Below are 14,665 nucleotides of genomic sequence, written 5' to 3'. Positions count from 1 at the left end.
CACACAATAATTTCATGTCGTTACTAATAAGGCTGATTAACAGTAGCAAGGTTTGCACGGAAAAGGAATGCCCTTTCCTAAAATAAGCAATATAAAAGTTCATCACAGTCTAATAAAAATAGTATCTCTCTGTAAAACTGTATATTTCTGATCACATGGAGTAATTGAGACAAACTAGGCTTGCAGCACTGTGACATTCTGACTCTTCTCATCCTTCACTTTTGCTTTCTTTCTCCTTCCATAGAGATTCTGTCAGATGAACATAACTAGTGGCTTTGGGTCTTTAGAACAAATACAAGATATTCTAAAATTCTTCAAGGGAACTGTTTAGTAGCCTGAGAGAAAAGCAGTCTGCATTATCAGTAATATTTTTTCAAAAAAGACATCAGGATATGTGAAGCAGTACACATGAGCTTGGGAAGAACATGCTCTAATGGAACACATATATGATACATGCTCCTGTATCTATAATCATAGAATTATATTGTACAAAGATATGTATGCCATCAGGACAGGTAAGTGAAAACTCATTAAAAGTAAGACTTTTTGCAGCAGTACTGCAAGCATTAGAGAAATTGCATGCTACAAAGAAATGTGCATATTTTATGTTTATCAAGCACTCTCTACTGAATACATGTTACACAACAAACTCAAGTATGAAAAACCACAACCAAAAAAAATGCATATACCCACCCAGGAAAGGAACAAAAGTTGCTTTGGATTTTTTAACTGTGCTTCAGTTTTGAATGTTTGGGTTTGAAGATCCAATTTGCATTAATAAATCCCAGTGGCAAGGAAAGAGTCTTAAGTTACTTTAACTGTTTTTAGAAGATTAAATTCAAAGTGAAGATCTACTGACCTCCTCCCTGTCTTCAACACACACAAAGTTTTTATATTCTTGTCGTAACTACAGTGCAAATTCTCACAAGACAAAACTGATAAAAACATTCCATAGAATAATAAAAAAGATGTTATTTGCACTAATTGAAGAAGAGTAACAGAAACAGTGAAAGGTTAAATCAATAACTGTAGCTTGTCTTACACTAGATCAACTCAACTGTATGGCATGATTTCTGTGAAGTTTCCTACTCAACAGCCTAGTAAGATGAATATATTTTTTACTTATCAAATTCTGGGAAGAGCACATTCTTTAGCAGTATGACTGCCACATAGAAATTTAATTTTAGATATTACAGAAGACTGACAACATTTAAGAGGAGTAACAATAGCAGCCTCATTTCTAACCTATTGCAATGACAGGCCATGAAAATTGCAATTTAGAAAGTATTTTCAGAGAGATCTTATGAAATTGATGACTACATGAAATTAATAACCCACTTCAGCTATTTCTAACCCAGAAAAGCAACAAATCCATGGGACTTTTCCAGTACATCCTTTCTTGATGTTTTTAAACAGTTTAAAATAGATATTGCATATACTCAAATTCAAGGTAAAATGTCCAAACTTCTTCTAAGGCTTTCAACATTACTATGCTGGTCTTTGATAATTATTTGAGAGCAGCCTTAGTTTTCAGAAGCTCACTGTATATTGATTCTGATCACAGAAAATGGACAATATTAACTTATCTAGAGATGATACTCACTTCTATCCACAGTAAACAGGTATCAAGATTAGTATCTCAGAAATAATGGAAACTAAACTGATCTGTCATTATCAACTTTCCACGTAATTCTTGTCCACATTCTGCTCCTCAGAACAGGTGCATGTCAATGACAAGTGTCAGACACAGGTATTATGCAGTAAGTAAAAAATCATCATTTATCAAGATAGATTGGCTTGAAGAGTTCTTGGTGAGTAGCAAGAAGCAAATTATACAAAAGAAACAAAATAATCAGAAACTTGAATTTCCAGGCAATACTAAAGCATCTCACCTCAAGATTATCCTTTTTATGTCAGTATTTTACAAGTGCTAATAGCCTTTTCCAGGGCATTTATTTCCAGGCTTAAAAAGTAATCTTCTCTATCCACTTATGCTATCAAACATTCACACAATGACCTCTAAAAGCAGAAGTAACAGAACTTCCATTAACACAAAAGCAGAATGTTTCTTCTATTTTAGAAGAACTACAATGAGATCTTTATGACTGTTTTACCCATGCATTATGGTCAACACTTGTTTCAGGATGAATGTACACATTTCTTTCTGCTGAATGTTAATGAAAACATATTAGAATACTTCCCACTATATCACTCTTATTTTATTTCACTTTAAAAAAATAATTTTAGTTGAAAGTATACTTTTAAAAGACTTCCAAATTCTGCCCTCAGATCTGATGCCTATCTACCTGCAAGCTGATGTCACCTGAGTTCCCTTGGTAATGCAATGACAACTTTACAGTGTTTCTCTCCTGCAGTTCACTAATGGTCTGTATTTTTTCTGTAACTGTACAAAGTGAGGCAATATTCTGGCCTAAAATGATGACAGAGCCATTTCCAAATATGCTTTCTCAAATAAATGTGTGCAAGTTGCAAAAAGCACAAATTCTGAAAGTAAAAAATGTAAAGACTCGGCACGAGACACATCAATCAACACTTGCACACAGACACTGAAAATGGGATCATTTTAGAGGTACCTCTGCCAACCAGGTCAGTACCTATCCCATCCTACACTTGCTTATTTCTCATGTAGGCACATGTATATCTAGTTAGATCTGGTCTTTCCTCCAACTACTAAAATTTTCATTAATAATCCCACTTAAGTGATCACCTCAGGAATTCACACACAATTGCTAGCTTGTGCTAGGCAGCATCTTTCACTCCCAAAAAAAGGAATATTTTTTTTTACCTTAGTGCAGAGTCCAGGACAGCAAGGAAGTCAAATGTACAATGAGAAGTAACATTCTTGCTTTAGTACAACTAAGCTGATTAGGATAGTCTCAGCAGAGCATACCAGGGCATTAGTTACTGCTCAAAGCACAGTACTCCCTACCTTGGCAATCAGGAATATTGACCAAGCAAGAAATAACCTAAGATCAGACATTAATAATCTGCTAAACTGAGCTGAAAATCTCTTGACAATGGAGACCAGAAAAAAAACCTTATCAGTGATTACAGAAATGAGAGGTATTTCAACAGGGGACCAGGTCAAACATCTTAAAAGATATAAACCTAAGACTAAAAAAGTTTGGAAACAGAGAGAAGGGAAAACATGGAGGCTCTTGCTGTGTTGTGCAACTGTGTATTTCTGAGTTAGCCAAGTAAAGGATGGTTGTCCTCTCTAAATCCTCTCGAAACCTGTCCCACTCTGTACAGCTCTCATCTAACTGCCTCCCCCTCCTAAAAAAAAAAAAAATTAATAAAAATAAGCTATTGACATTAAAGAAGAATTCCTATAAGGACCATAATCCAGCTGGGTTGCAAGATCCTGTTCTTAAAAATGGCAACAGAGACCATATGTACAAGGCATGCCAGAAATCACATGGAAGAGAGACAACAGAAAAAACACTTCCTAATTAAAAAAACCTTGACAGTCATCATGAAGAAAGACTGCGTCACAGGATTAAAACAGGTTCTTTTTTAACTGGCAAGTCACATACCTTTAAGAAAAAAACATGCTAAGAATATTAGTGATCTCTCTACCAGTTTGTCTTTCTGAAGCAAGGAAAAATAACCCAACTTATTTTTGGGACTAGAGCACTGGATTAATTTACTGCTTTACAACAGGGACTCTGCTGTGAGAAAAAAATAATTGGGAGCATCAGAGTTGTCAGAGTTCCACACTTTCTCGCAAATGGAAATCATCATAAACCTCATTACAAGAGCTTTTATCAATTGTGAGGTCTCCAAGTCTCCATTTTCAACACTTCCTTGAATGTAAACGCATTGATTGTTGCAGCTGGCAATGCTGTTTGACTTTGCAGGTTTTGTGCTCTGGCTAATTGGCCCTTCAGAGATGGTTACTCCTGATATGGAATGGCAAAAAAATGAAACCTAATGGAAATTGGAAACTCTGTGTAGGTAGAGAGAATATGTTTTCCATGTATGCCAGATATCAAGTGCACTGTACTTAAGCAACATTTTGCTCAAATGTTCAAGGGGGACAAGTGATATAATGTTGCCACCATCTGGCCTCTCTCATTACAGCACAACACCCCATGAGTACTACAATACTCAAGTGCTCACAGTACATCAAACATTTTGACTTTGACAAAAGGCCAAAAAAAAAAAACCAAACCCAACCAAACATACCAGCCATCTTTCATATTCCTCCATAGCCTTTACACTTTTTTCTTCCTTTTTTGCCTGTTGTATTTCTCGCTTTCTTTTCTCTAGGAATTTTTCTACTTTCTTCTTTCTTATATATTCTTCCTTCTTTTCATTCCTGCGTAGTGAGAGGGAAGAGCAAGAGGTCATCATGTACAGACTAAAAGCTGTATCTGGGCCCAGTTAAGTAAATTGAGTCAAAATATGTATTTTACACTTTTAATAAAAGATTGAGAATATGTATTTAAAATATTCCATGTCCATTTTTATATGCTACCAAGGTAGAAATGAATCTACTACTCTATCTATTATGGCATCACCTTTTCTCTACTTTGTTTTCCCTTATTTAGTATCATTAAAAAAAAGCATTCTGAATTTCTGTAGGTAACTGTAAGCTGTGCATTGTATGTGAAATCTCTTGGCTTGTAAAACTAATATATAGTATCTCCAGCAGATACATCTCATTTCCTTCTTCCTACATTGTATTCCATGAAACTTTAAAGATTTACCTTCCTTCCTATGGCTTAGTAATGAAGCATGAAAATAACCATGCAAGGCACTATACTACTCAATGAATGTTCTCATTTGCAGATCTCTGCCTGGGCTTAGTTAATGTCCTCTTGGGGAGGAAAGCATCTAAATTAATAAACTGAAGGGAGCTGCACAGCTGGTTTTCACTGTTAGACTTTGTCTCCATTGGGAAGGAAGAGTCTGATCCCAAGCATTCCATTGTCTTCCAATTACAAGCACATCAAGCATTCACAGAAGACCTATTATATTTATAAGCAAGGATTTTGGAAGCTATGAAGTAGCAAACACAGTGGAGAAGCACCATTTTTCAACTGCTGTTACACTGACTCTCCTCTTCTCTGCATCTCGGTCCTCTTCTATCTTCTTCCTCATTCTTTCAGACTGTTTTTCCTTCCTGCTTTGCTCTCTTAAATATTCCACTTTTCTTTCTTTCCATTTTTTGAATGCCTAAAGACAAAGAAAGATCCATGAAAAATCTTACCATTCACCTTTCTGTCAATACTCCACTAGTCTAATCTGCATTATTATTTTTTGTAATTTCTACACATTCTAATTTTAGAATATTCACTTGTAGAATTGCTCAGAAGTGGGTATTGCTATGCCTAAAAAGAATCTTATTTTTCCAGTAGGTAATAGTTAATTGCTAATGTATGAAGTTTATTTTATACTCAATTAATAGACTCCAAATATAGAAGCCTGTTTGCCTGGAAGTGTAAACAGTACATATTTCTTACAGAACAAAACCTAATACAAGTTTCCTTCAAAAACTAAGCATGTCTATATTTAAGATTGTGGTTCATTTCCATCTCTTTCTGGATTAATCAAAATTATTTTTACCATCTCCTGAACCACATTCAAATACACACTTAGGTACATATTTCACATCACCACTTGTGCTGCTTCTGTTTTTTCCTTCTTCTGTTCTGCTGGTTTCTTTTCCTCAAGTTCCTCACACTTTTTTTTTTCGCTTAACTTCTTTGCTTCTTTCTCTTTCTTTTTTTTCCAGGCTTCATAACATGCAATTGATTCTTCTCTTTTAAGTGCTTCTTTCTAGATTGGAAATAAAAGTCTACATTTAAATCAATTTCAGTATAAAATTCTAAGTGAAATAGTATGCTTTAAACTTATTGCTAAATGGAGCAATAAGGAAACAGACATTGATTTGCTGACAACGTTGCAAATATTACAATTAAATTTTAAGCATATAAAGGGTTATTTTTTATGCCCTTTTTTAATTTAATTGAATGAGACTAACTGCTTCTGCAAAATATGTGTAGAAGGACATGAAATGCATGTTAAGTGCTTAGAAGTGAAACATATTAATTACTTAAAAGCCAAATCAAAGAATGTACATGATACTATCCAAGACAGAACCCTCTCTAGATAAGCATCTCTTGAGGCAGGGAGTGAACACCTCAAGTTCTCATGCACAAAACAAAACTTGGCACCTTACGGTTGAGCATCCCAAGGTCTCTGTAAACTAACTTGAAAATTAATCTAGGAAACAAATTTCTAACACACCTTATATAAATGTGTAGGGAAACATTGGACAGACACTGCTTACCACAACCCTAACATGTAGGACATGCCATTTGTTGTTTCATGTCACCTCGTGCTATTTGGAGAAAACCAGATACCTTACAACAGCGGAGGGATGCACTTAGGCAGGAAGAACACTTCAAAGAGTCAACTTTGAGTTTGTCAATTTCTTTTTAAACAACAATGTAAACAAACCTTTTCAGTATTGTTCCTTAGAATTTCAGCTTTTTCCTTTTCACGTCTCTTTAATTCCAGTAGAAGGAGCTTTTTCCTTTCCAACCAGTTCTGTGAGAATCATTAAAATATTTTTTAAGTCCTTTTAAGGTATAAGTAAAGAACAGCAGCAATACAATGACCACCAAAATTACTCTCAGTTCTTCCATGCGCTAGTTAAATAAGCATCCCATGTGGAAAACTAAGATGTCACCACATGAACATTGTGATCAAAAAATTTAAGGTTCTAAAATCACAGCTACCAAATCTAAAAAAGCTTAAAGAACTTATAAAAAGCATCTTCCTAGAAACACCAACACAAATGTAAACATTAATCAAAATTAAAAAGAAGAATGGAATAAAGGTTCCTATCACTTGGTATATAGGAATATTATTTACATTTGTGTCTCTCTTGAAAATACCTATAATTAAAGAGAATAAAATCCTACTGGGAAAAGTGAGACTTCAGGCAGCCATAAAAGCTTATGAGCCATCTGCAGAATCAGGCTTAAACTTTCAAGAATTAACTGTATCCTTGGTATGCAGCTCAAAGATAAAAGCATCCTAAATGAAGACTATTCTACCTTCAAAAACTGTGAAGACAATATAAATATGGATTTCAGGGTCTAAAATTAGGTTTAGGACCATAACAACTATCAAAAACACATACCAATATGAATGGTGCCTGCTAATGAGAGTTGTTCTCAAACAGATTAGCAAAAATTTGTTGAAACCCAGAAAATAATTGTTGTGAAATTCTACAAGGAATTTACATGTATTATTCTTCTGGAAAGACTTACATGATTTGTTATCACTTTTCCTGAATGGCATTTGAATAGAACATATCAGGGAAAAAAACAAACAACTCTAAGTAGACACTTACTTATGTTAAGAATGAAGTAAAAATAATGGAAAATATGTGCCTGAAAATAGTCTGAAACAATAAATTATTAACCACATAAAAACATTATGTCCCTTTCATTGAGCTTTTTGTTCATAATATGAGGAAAAGGCATAGCCAACAGAAGGATTACTATACCTGAAGCCAATGAAAGGAATATAGTAAAAAATATTGATTTCAAGAAAATATGAGTTCTTGACCCCTGTATCAGGACCCTTATATGAACAATTTTGTTTGTTGGCTTGTTAATTTTTAAAATCTACCTGAAAAACAGCTGCCCTTAAATTATCTACTTTGTTGAATTCTGGACTTTTCTTCTGCATGCATTTATCCTCCAGCACCTTTAACGATCCCAGATACTGAGATGAAACAGGTGAAGTTGATGGAACAGCTTTCCCCTTTCTCTTTAAATGCACAAAAGTTGTAGACCTAGGAAAATACCAGGACACAAACACATTAATGAAATTTCCTTTTACTGTAGCTCATACCAAGCAGTGTTCCTCTTATTTCAGTGCATACCAAAAGTTACTGTGGTTTGTTTTTTTTTTTCCTATGCACTCTACTGGGGACTGTAGAGAAAAGGAGAAAGAACTTACCTCTCATAAGTTTACAAATTACTTACACTTTCATCTAAAAAACAGCTCAAAGCCTGTAAAGACTCCAGTAACACACTCATCACAGACACTGGCAGAAGATCTGGGAGTCTGATCTGACATGAACCTGAGCAAGGGTCATAACAACATGCCACATGCACTAAACTGCTTTCCACAGATGGTCAGAGGTTGTCAGCAGTGAAGACAATGCTGACAGAAAATGAGAGGGGAGCAGCATTGTCGGGGTGCTTACAGTCATCTTAAATGGCTCAGAACAATGCTTGGCATTCTTCTCTTACCTGTCAGATAAAGAAGCCTTTGGGTTTTGTAGAACTCTCTCCTTTGTTTCACTTAGTTTCTAAGAAACACAGAGGAAAAGTAAAGTAATAGAGTCTCTTAAGCAACAGATCAGGATGAAACAGATTTTTTACAAGATAACAAGGACACTGAGAATTGGACTCAGCCCTTATGAGTCCCTTCCAAGTCAAGATATTCCATGGTCTCATGATGTTAGAAAACCAGGCAAGAAAGACACCCTAACAAAGAGGGGGCATAATACAGGATAAGAAAGTAAGGAGAGAAAAAAACCAAAAAAACCAAAACAAAGCAAGCCCCCAAACCAACCAACCAACCAACCAACCAACCAAACTTTCAGAATGCCTGTATAATTTTGGAATGGCAGCTAGGACTGTTCATTTGTATTATGTAAAAATACAGTCAATAGATTAGAAATGATAAAAAGTAAAAAGAAAACAGCTTGTTTATTCTATAAACACTCTTTTAAGTCTTTTGAATATTTAGCTTTAATAATTACATGTAGCTACATTCTTTTTAGGATAAAACATAGAGTGCTTTGCATCCTATCCACTATTCAGGTCACACATGGATTCCATCCTCTGCCAACACACACTGCTCACTGCTATTCAGCTATCCTCACAGCACACATCTGACATTTTCACTTTGAGATGGGGACTTCCTTAAGGCTGGAAAACACATTTCAGTACCTTTATCTGACTTAAATAATTTGTGGAAAATGTATTCCTTAGATCTTTCATAAAGCTATACAGAATTTATAAGAGCCTCAGCTCTAGAAGCCAGATATAAATTGTCAGCTTTACACACAGTGTTCTACACACTTAAGATACCAACAGTAACTTTACAAAATTCTCCACTGAGCTTCTAGGACATTGTTCCAAACAATGGTAACCTGTATATGAGCAATACCTTGACAGAGTTCTTGGACGTGTTTTTTGCTTCCCCATGCTCAGATTGATCATTCACTGACATCTCCTGCATTGTATCAGTTATTATTTGCTCTTCTGTTATTTTCATCATTCCATCTGCACTGTCAACAGAACGGGATTTCCTACCATTGTCCTCCAGTCTCAAGTCACTAGTGCTGACAGTCTTCTGATCTTCATCTAAAGGGAGAAAAAAGATTGAAAGGACAAATTACCAAGAACTTCATTGGTTTTGGGTATTGTTTTTTCTGTACAAAATATATTTCTAGAAAACCCATCTGTCTATGACAGTTGTTTTTACTAAATTTTATATAGTATAATGTATTTTCTGTATGCCTCCTTCTAAGAACTATATACGAATAAGAGCAGTATTCACTTGTATTTTCATGTAAGAATGGAGTCGCATCTAAAGCTTGAACTAATGTTAGCGAATGTGAGCGCAAGACAAAGGCAAAATTTTCCATCTGCCTGATCAGCTCTAGTGCAGAAACCAAAAGCAAGAGTCATTGCAGTCACAGCAAGAGCTCTTCTGACATCTAGCAGACTTCTAATGAAGTATGCCAGTTAACACTCTGGGTAACAAATACTGCTTTCATTGTATACTGTTCTTCAGGGGTGTGGAACATGTGAGGGAATAACTGAAAAATTCCACAGTGAGGATTTAAAGAAAACATCACCTCAATCTGAATGTTTGCCTAAGTGGTGAAATTGTTATTTATGAAACACATTATTAATAAGACTTAAAAAACATTTTCATCAGATTTTAACTGCCAGTGATGCAGAGATCTTAATTTGTAAAACAATTCAGACAGAAGCCAAAAAATGCCCAAATAAAACCAAATTAGAAGTCTTCCACAAATTTCTGATGGAATTCTTTAGAAAAATGGAATTTTTGGATGACAAATTAACTCCAAATTACCTGAAGAAAGGAACATTAATATCCATAATCAAAGAAATTTACCCAAAATTTACCCTAAATTTACAGTGATGAAGGTAAGTTCAAGATAACAAGAATTCTTAATTTACTGAATTTTAACCAATAATGCAGTGTGTCACTGCACTACTTTGATTCACATGAAGAACAGGAATAGTTCAACTTCTTTTCTGCTAGTCTAAAACTACACAGGCACACCAGCCAGGAAGGAGAGGTGTTTGCACATTCAAATACCTTTGATGGCACTTTGGTGCCATCAAGTGGAAAGGAAAAATGAAGCTGATACCTTTAATCATGCTCTATTAATTTCAAAGTTGCAATCTTCCATCACAGGTAATGACCAGCCATAAACTTATCTCAACATCAAACAGGACAAATTCCTCTCATATTAAGAATTCCATAAGAAATAGTAAGTCTTTTGACACATACAGTTGATTAGCAAAATTCCAAATTCAGCATTGCATATTAAAATGAATTAGCTATTCTTATACTGAAGTTTGGGGGCGTTTATGTGTTTGACTATACATCCAAACTGTGTCAGTGACACTATGTGAATGCCGCTTTCTGTGCCACGCACACACTGAGGAGGCGTCTTGGCAGCCCTCTCACGCCTTCCATGCACATGCACTGATGGAGAGCTGGACTTTAGGGACCTAAACAGCTGTTTTTCATCTTCTGAAAGGAAAAGGCAAACAGGAACCTCCTGCTCTTGGCCCACACTGGTTCAGTTTACCCCAGGGCATACAGAATTTGTGTATCTTTAGAAGCTTTGGCAGTGAGCCAAAGAAGATGATAACACAGAAAATAACACAGATTGAAACACTTTAAAATGCTGTAACATGGCTAGGCAGCAACATTAAAATACTTTCTTTTCACCTGATAATGAAGCATTTCCTTTTTTGTGCATCTGAGGCTTTGCTTTTGGTTGGTTTTCCTCTTGATTTCTTTTTTCATGTAGTTCATTAATAGGCAAGTCATCACTTTCACTATTATCATGCAGTACTTCATTATTTTTTCTGTCATTATCCTCATTTTGACCTTCCAAACATCCTTCTTCGCCATCTTTTCTGTCATTCTGTATGTGCTCACCTTCTAAAACTATTATTTGCTGAAGCTTCTTTTCATGAATGGATAAATTCAAGTCATCAACAGCTTCATTTTCCAAATCTACTGCTTTTTGTAAAGCATCATAATTCAAGAGAGGACTCCCAGCAACAGATCTCTCAGTGCTTGTAGAACCTGAATTACTTTCAGCGAGTTCTTTCCCAATATCTGCAAAGAATATATTACCAACTTGTATTTGATACAAGTGGGAAAAAATGCAACACAGAACCTGTCTCTTCTATAACTTAACACTATTTTTCATGTAGTACCCTCCTGATTTAAGTTTCTGAGCATTTCTCTTTCTGTGCCTCTGATCTCTGCAAAGCCACCAAACTACAGCCTTATTCTACTTCCTTTCCTGTTATCTATTTTCCTGGACCCAATCCAAAGAAAAATATTCACTCATTAATTATTTTCTGCCATGCAATTTAAAGTACTTCTGAAAAAAAATGTCTCAATGCTATAGAAAGTGCAAGCAAGTCATCAACAACAAAGCTGGGTACCTTTGGTATTAGAACCTATCCTCCCTTTCCGTCTCTTCACTTCTGCCCCATTTAAAGTCTACTAGAAGATACTCAAAGAAAGTATCTTCTACAATGCCAAGGTTCACATGTTTAACAAAAATATTTATCTTCCTCTAGCCTATTATTGCTAATTGACCTAATTTTGGAGCTCAAATGCTTGAGCAAGGTGACAAAAGAATGTCATGATTGTAGAGTAATGCATTTACTGCTAGAGAGCTTTTTTTCCTAAATCTTGTCAGCACAGGGAGACCACAGCATCCCACAACTGTTAAAAGATGTTTCAGGTGAGAATGAAAAAGAGGCCACAGAGGAAGTCCTTTTAAAAATACATTATCATATTCAATATTCCTATTTTCCTTAACATTTAGTGTCATACCAGGAAGGAAGAACAGTCATTTGGCCAATCTTGTCAGACTAAGCATAAACATTAGCAAACATCAAATGCATCCTGCTCCAAGAAAAACAGCCAGATCAAACTTATTTCTGGTTTACACAGTCTGCCAGTAAATGTGTCCTGCAGGCACTATTCACTGATTGTACAGACTGGGAAATCAGTAAGAAAAAAACACTGCCTTTCTCTCTGCCCATGCCTACTTTCATTTACAGTACTGTGCACTGCTGTCTGATCCAGGTGTCAAGTAAACAAGATGACTAGGGAGGAGAACTGGGGACCACAATGGTAGGGAACAGTACAGACTGTGTATGGCCTAGCAGGCTGGCACCTCTGCTGATTTCATTGGGAATTCTGCTGCTAACTTGGCAGAGGAGGACAGTGCTTTAGAAGTTGTTAAAATATGAAATCTTGGAACACTAAATCATATTGACACATTATGATTGCCTAGGATCTAGTGATGAGTTAAGAAAGGAAGAACACAAGGAAAAAAATATTTTTTTTTACCATTTAACATGCCATCTTCATCACTTTCAAAGTCGTCTGAATATTCATCTTTTTCCTTGCTTGTTGCATAATCAGAAATTGCTTCCTGTAGCTCATCCTGAAATGGCTTCACAAATAACTTTTACAAAAAAGGGAGGATTCACTTGTTCAAGTTCAGCACTTATTCTCCCCTCCCACACATACATAAGTAGAACTGAGCAACAGAGATAAGCCCATTTAATTGACAATTACGCTGAAGCATAGTGCATCCATTCTATCTCCACTCCCCTAACATATCTGCATCAAAAAAAAGTCCCCAAATCTCCATGTATTTATTTATATTTCTTCTTCATAAGAAATCTATCTTGCAAATCTCTTTTTCAGTTTTGGGCACTTATGATGCATCATGATGTGACACTTCTCCTCTTTTGTATGTTTCGATCGGCAAGAGCACAAGAGGAGGGTCTATGAGAGCAGGAGCCGCACAACAAGAGCCTGAAGCAGGCGTCAGGTCCAAACCAACGGAAGAAGTCCACATATTTTGGACTCTGCTGAAGGACATCACGGACACAATACATTTACGTGATTCTGAAGGGCACTGGCTTTAATTACAGATTGTAAACACATAAAGAAATGCACCAGGACCTCCAGATTCCGGACCCTGACGCACAAACCACGAGGAGCAGTGGTTCGTCACGGGCCTTGGGCGCCTCCCGAGGCACCTGCTGGTGGCCGGGCTGCTCCTTCATGCCCTGCTGCTTCAGGGCCTGGGCAGCCGGGCGGCTCCCAGCCTAGGCACGGGGCGCAGCTCCCGGTGTCCTCACCGCGGACAGCCCGCTTTCATTTCCAAAGCAACGCGGAGTTCTGTGCGTCTGTAACGCACTGCCTGTAAGGGCGAATTAACGTACTCCCAATGGCAGAAACCCGTTCGCAGGCCCCGCTCCCCAGCGTCGGCTTTCCCCTGCCCTGCTCCTGCCGTGCCCTGCCCCTGCCCCGGCGGCCGCCGCTCACCTGCAGCCCGCAGTCGGCGGTGCCTCCCCCCGCCATGGCGGAGGCGTCTCGCTGCCGCCTCGCAGCGCCCGCGGCCGCCGCCGAGCCCGCCGAGAGCCCTGGCAAAGAGCCTCGGGAAAAATCCCCGGCGGAGAGCCCCGGGAAGGAGCCCCGGGCAGGAGCCCCGGGAAAGAGCCGCGGGCCGGGCCGGGCCGGTCCCGCCCGGTCGCCCGGCAACGGCCGCGCCGGCGATCGCCTTCAGTAGCCGGGAATTGCCTCACGTCCCTCGCAGCGCCACTTCCTCAGCCGGGCCAAAGCCGCGCTGCCAGGACGTATTGTCGGTGCCCGTACTCTGCAGGGATTTATTGTCGATGTCCCTATGCTGCGGATAACCCCGTTCCCACAAGGAGCACATCCATACGTCCATGACACTCGTACCAGGGCTGACACACGGTTGTCAGCCCCACTCTTGCAGTCAGGTAATTGTGTAAAACCTTCCTTCTTGGGATGTGAGCGCTTTACGAAAGAAACATACTCACTTCAGTGCCTTCTGGAATACAGATCTGATAGCACCTGTGTGTTAGTTTAAATCAGAATTTAGGCATGGCGAAATTACAGTGGCATAGCCTGGTCCTTACACCTTCTAATACTGTAATTTTTATATCCCCAAAGAGTGGTTGTGCATCCACCTGGCGAGCTCCAGCCCCCCAGTGACCAGACACTTTGCCCAGCAGCACACATCCCTGCAGAGCTGGTGTCCTAGAGGTCATCTGTCCCCTGTGTGGGCCACGACGAAAGCACCCGAATGCCAGGGTGCTCTGGGAACACCAATATCGTGCGTCAAAGGAAAGCTGTCCACTTCGGGACCCTTTACAGGTACAGACATTTCTACTCTTCCTCCAGTTTAAATGCTTCTCATCTCACCTTTCTAAAATAAGGCTAGTGCTCCAGTTGTCTTAGTGATAACAAAGAACTTCTGACGTGTTCTCTATAC

General features: G+C 38.0%; 1 protein-coding gene across 6 annotated transcripts in view; it reads right to left on the bottom strand.

The window, feature by feature from the left end:
* Nucleotides 1-13,971, bottom strand: part of MAP9 (microtubule associated protein 9) — a 99,143-nt gene extending 85,172 nt beyond the window's left edge. For 2 of the 6 annotated variants that reach the window (XM_068187246.1, XM_068187245.1), the window contains exons 1-10: nt 13,693-13,969; nt 12,703-12,799; nt 11,266-11,448; nt 9,226-9,422; nt 8,301-8,359; nt 7,672-7,837; nt 6,490-6,579; nt 5,644-5,805; nt 5,057-5,202; nt 4,210-4,342 (exon numbers count right to left, since the gene is read on the bottom strand). In XM_068187246.1, coding sequence (XP_068043347.1) covers nt 4,210-4,342; nt 5,057-5,202; nt 5,644-5,805; nt 6,490-6,579; nt 7,672-7,837; nt 8,301-8,359; nt 9,226-9,422; nt 11,266-11,448; nt 12,703-12,799; nt 13,693-13,728 — 1,269 coding nt within the window. In that variant the 5' untranslated portion in view covers nt 13,729-13,969. Of the gene's footprint in view, nt 1-1,891; nt 2,020-4,209; nt 4,343-5,056; nt 5,203-5,643; nt 5,806-6,489; nt 6,580-7,671; nt 7,838-8,300; nt 8,360-9,225; nt 9,423-11,265; nt 11,449-12,702; nt 12,800-13,692 lie in introns of those variants that run through there. The other 4 variants (XR_010998097.1, XM_068187243.1, XM_068187242.1 and 1 more) reach the window with 4 other exon arrangements.
* Between the last annotated feature and the right edge of the window lie 694 nt (nt 13,972-14,665).

Source organism: Anomalospiza imberbis, chromosome 4 (genome assembly GCF_031753505.1).
Source record: "Anomalospiza imberbis isolate Cuckoo-Finch-1a 21T00152 chromosome 4, ASM3175350v1, whole genome shotgun sequence".
In the NCBI taxonomy this organism is placed as follows: Eukaryota; Metazoa; Chordata; class Aves; order Passeriformes; family Viduidae; genus Anomalospiza; species Anomalospiza imberbis.
Note: the sequence above shows the minus strand (reverse complement) of the source record. Positions and strands in the feature narration are given on the sequence as shown.